This window comes from Rhizophagus irregularis, chromosome 29 (assembly GCF_026210795.1).
Source record: "Rhizophagus irregularis chromosome 29, complete sequence".
Taxonomy (NCBI): domain Eukaryota; kingdom Fungi; phylum Glomeromycota; class Glomeromycetes; order Glomerales; family Glomeraceae; genus Rhizophagus; species Rhizophagus irregularis.
The window spans coordinates 331,385-334,823 of record NC_089457.1 but is presented as its reverse complement, the minus strand read 5'-3'; the positions used below and the strand labels follow the sequence as shown (position 1 = coordinate 334,823).

The 3,439-nt window shown below is 32.7% G+C and overlaps 1 protein-coding gene across 1 annotated transcript; it reads right to left on the bottom strand.

The window, feature by feature from the left end:
* Positions 1 to 2,078: 2,078 nt before the first annotated feature.
* On the bottom strand, positions 2,079 to 3,018 carry OCT59_019424 (uncharacterized protein; the record flags this gene model as incomplete). The annotated part of the gene is made up of 2 exons (XM_066143527.1): positions 2,079 to 2,521; positions 2,604 to 3,018. 2 exons carry the CDS (start codon positions 3,016 to 3,018, stop codon positions 2,079 to 2,081), a joined length of 858 nt encoding a protein of 285 aa, XP_066005265.1.
* Positions 3,019 to 3,439: the final 421 nt, after the last annotated feature.

Here is a 3,439-nt window from a genome sequence, read left to right as displayed (position 1 = left end):
TGATCCCCTATGGATTATATAAGAGGAAACCCAAAAACCCAGGAATCCAAGGAAGCTGTCGCCAAGGAAGGTGTCGAAATTGCAGGAGAAATTTGCGAGAAAGGATGAGAAGTAGGAGAAGATCCAATAGCGGACGATTTCATTTTATTAGTAATGCCTTGAGCTGATTTCCAATGATGAAAGAAAATGGAACGGCACAACCAGATTTGTACGTAGAGATCAAAATGAAAATCATGTAAAGGTATATCGAAAATAGAACAAATAGTGGATGATGAAAAATATGCTCTAAGAAACACTGGTCAGAATAGTCCATTTCGTCCAGATTTCAAATTGATGAATGTTGGACGAAAGTTGATCTAACTTTGGCCGATCGTTGCCAAAAAAATCGTCAAAATTATTATGGACGATTTGCACAGTTCGCCTGCCACTTGGCAATCACAAATCGGCAAAAATTCGTTATTATCAGCAAAATTCGGAAACAAAACTATTCGTCAAACTTTTAGTTATAAAATGTACACAAATCGATCTCGAAACACATTTACGAAAGATTACCAATTTATTTCTTTTGAAATGCCGGATTTAGTTTATTCATAATAATAATAACCGATTTTATTCAATAATAAATCAAAACAATTAATTATATATTTATTTTAATAAAATTTATTAAATTTATTACCAAAAAGCAGTCAATAATAAGAAATTAATATTTCGAAATAAATCTATCATAAAATGATAAAATTAATCAATCATTATGTTTGGTTTGAATATTATTATCAGTTTGTGACTGCGATTCACGATTTTTAGCCGGAGTATCAGGACCAGAAAAATCCGTATTGACGGGCGTATTTTGAGTTTTGTATGCCCATTCTGGAGCATTTTTAGGGTGTCGTGAGGTGATACAATAGCTTTCGTCATCATAGTTTCTCCCCCTCGTTAATTGCACCGTCTGTAGAGAAAATACGTGAGTATCCAAGACGTTTCGGAGAAAATTGATAAGCTGTAAAGTCATAAAGTCATTAAAACAAATAAAATTAGTTGATGTTTTTAATAAAATACGATAAAAAAAGATTATTATACCTCATCGGAACGCCAACTAAGGTTATAAACGATAATTTTTCTTTTACCATCCGGTTGTTCTTTATCCGTTTCTAAGTCTTCAGGTGAATGGTAGCGAGTATCTTTCAGAATGTTTAGGACCTCTGTCTTATCATAATCCTTTACTCGATCATCATTACGTTTAAAAAGGGAAATAGCATCCTTGACTCTACGCGATTTTTTCTGAAATATAACGAATGTTTAGTATCAATTTCGAAATGACAGTAAAAAGACAGATTCTACCTCGCTCAATCTGTTGTTTTTATGCAGTCTTCTGTTATCTTTATCAATTACACCTCGCTCAACATATAAAAGTCGTGCTCTACGATGCTTGTGTAAGGCAGCTAACCAATCGTTTATCTGCTTATACAAAGGACTAAATCGAGGCTTCATGGAAGCAATCAATCGTGGTATTAATTGTCGTAAAATGTCCGCGTTCGTCTCATTTGTAAATTTTTCATCGTATCTTAACGTTAATTCAGGAGGCATCGTTTTTAATATTACCTTCATTTCAGTCTATAATAATTTATAAAAGATTCGTAAGAAGGATATTCAAATCGTGTAAAATGCAAAATCTGTCAATCTCTAACGAACTCTAGCATTTTCTTCGTCAGTTTCAGAATCGTCGTCTGATTGATCAATTTGACGTCTCGCGACTTTTCTTTTTTTGCCAGGTCTATTATCATTGTCGTTACTTTCACTTTCCGACGATTCGACATCGGCATCATCTTGGCTCGATATTTGTGATTTGAGATTATTAATCTCGGCTCGAAGAACTTCATTTTCGTGATTGATATACTTATTATGGGAATGTAATTTGATATAATCTTGCTGAAGTTCATTTAATTCGCCTTTAATTTCTTTTAACTCTCTATAGACCTCGCACATTCTGCCTTGTAAATAAGCATGCTCGTCACGGAGCTGACTATGTTCTAAATAACGTAAAATATTTGATAAAAATTCGTTAAATACATTAAAATGTGTCACAGTTCATTACCTCTCTTCAACTTTTCATAATCACTATTATTGTATCTATACGCCAATGATTCTGATGGTTCAACGGAACTCGAAGAAAAATCATATGGTAAAAACTCTCGTGATAAGGAATCCCTATGCGGCATTCGAGATAAAGACAATTCTCGTAGTTTAATAGTTCTGGTATGTTCAAAAGAACTTTTCGGAAAATGCGCACTGGCCATTTCTTTATCGGTATGGGATTCTTCCAGATCTCGACTTGTTTTTGACTTTTGACGAGATTCCATTAGAACTTGACTTATATCAAGGACAAATGGATCTCGATAATTTTTTTGGTAAACTTGGCTGGTAGCAGGAGTAGTTGACGTTTGTCCACGAGCCACTTCGACGATTTCTACTTCATCGGACAGTTCGTCTCTATTTGCTGCGGATTTTTCGTATTGATTCGTTTCTGTATTAATAAATTTTTTTGATATAGTAAGTACACCTTTGAATAACGGAACGGAATAACGCAAAACAATCAATATATCGACTTTTTTTGGGGGTAGAAGTTTGTCCAGTATTAGGAGTAGTTGAAGCTTGTCCACAATCCACTTCGACGATTTCTTCATCAGGTGTTTTATTTTTTGCTGCGGATTTTTCGTATTGATTTATTTCTGTATTAATTAATTTTTTTGGTATAGTAAGTATAAATGATACACCTTTGAATAACGGAACGGAATAACGTAAAACAATCAATATATCAACTTTTTTTGGGGTAGAAGTTTGTCCGGTATTAGGAGTAGTTGAAGTTTGTCCGGTATTAGGAGTAGTTGAAGTTTGTCCGGTATTAGGAGTAGTTGAAGTTTGTCCGGTACTAGGAGTAGTTGAAGTTCGGTCCCGGTTCACTTTCTTAGATGCTTTGTGAAGTTTTCTTTTATTTGACGATTTTTTCTTGTTTCGGCTCATTTCTATATATCAATAAATTTTCTTACGGTTAAAATAGGAAATTGCAAATCAAAAGTAATTATATATCATATGGTCGAAAGTTACAAATTACCAGTTATTATGAAAATGAAATAAAATTATCTTAAATTTCAATGAGATGAGAAGAAAAGAGAAAGAGAACGTACGAGTTAATGATCAGACAAGTTTTTATAGAATTTATAAGTTTATTATTAAGCTTTTGACAAACTTTCACAAGCTGATTTGATAAATAAAAGTTTATTTATCGTGTCTTCCGAACTGAAATGATCATCAATTTTAATTTTTCAACAAAAATGATTTATCAAGTACAATATACTTTGCAAATTTTAACCGATTTAATTTATCGAATTGATATCAAAATATTCGATTTAGTATGATAGCAGTTAAATCAATTAATTAATTA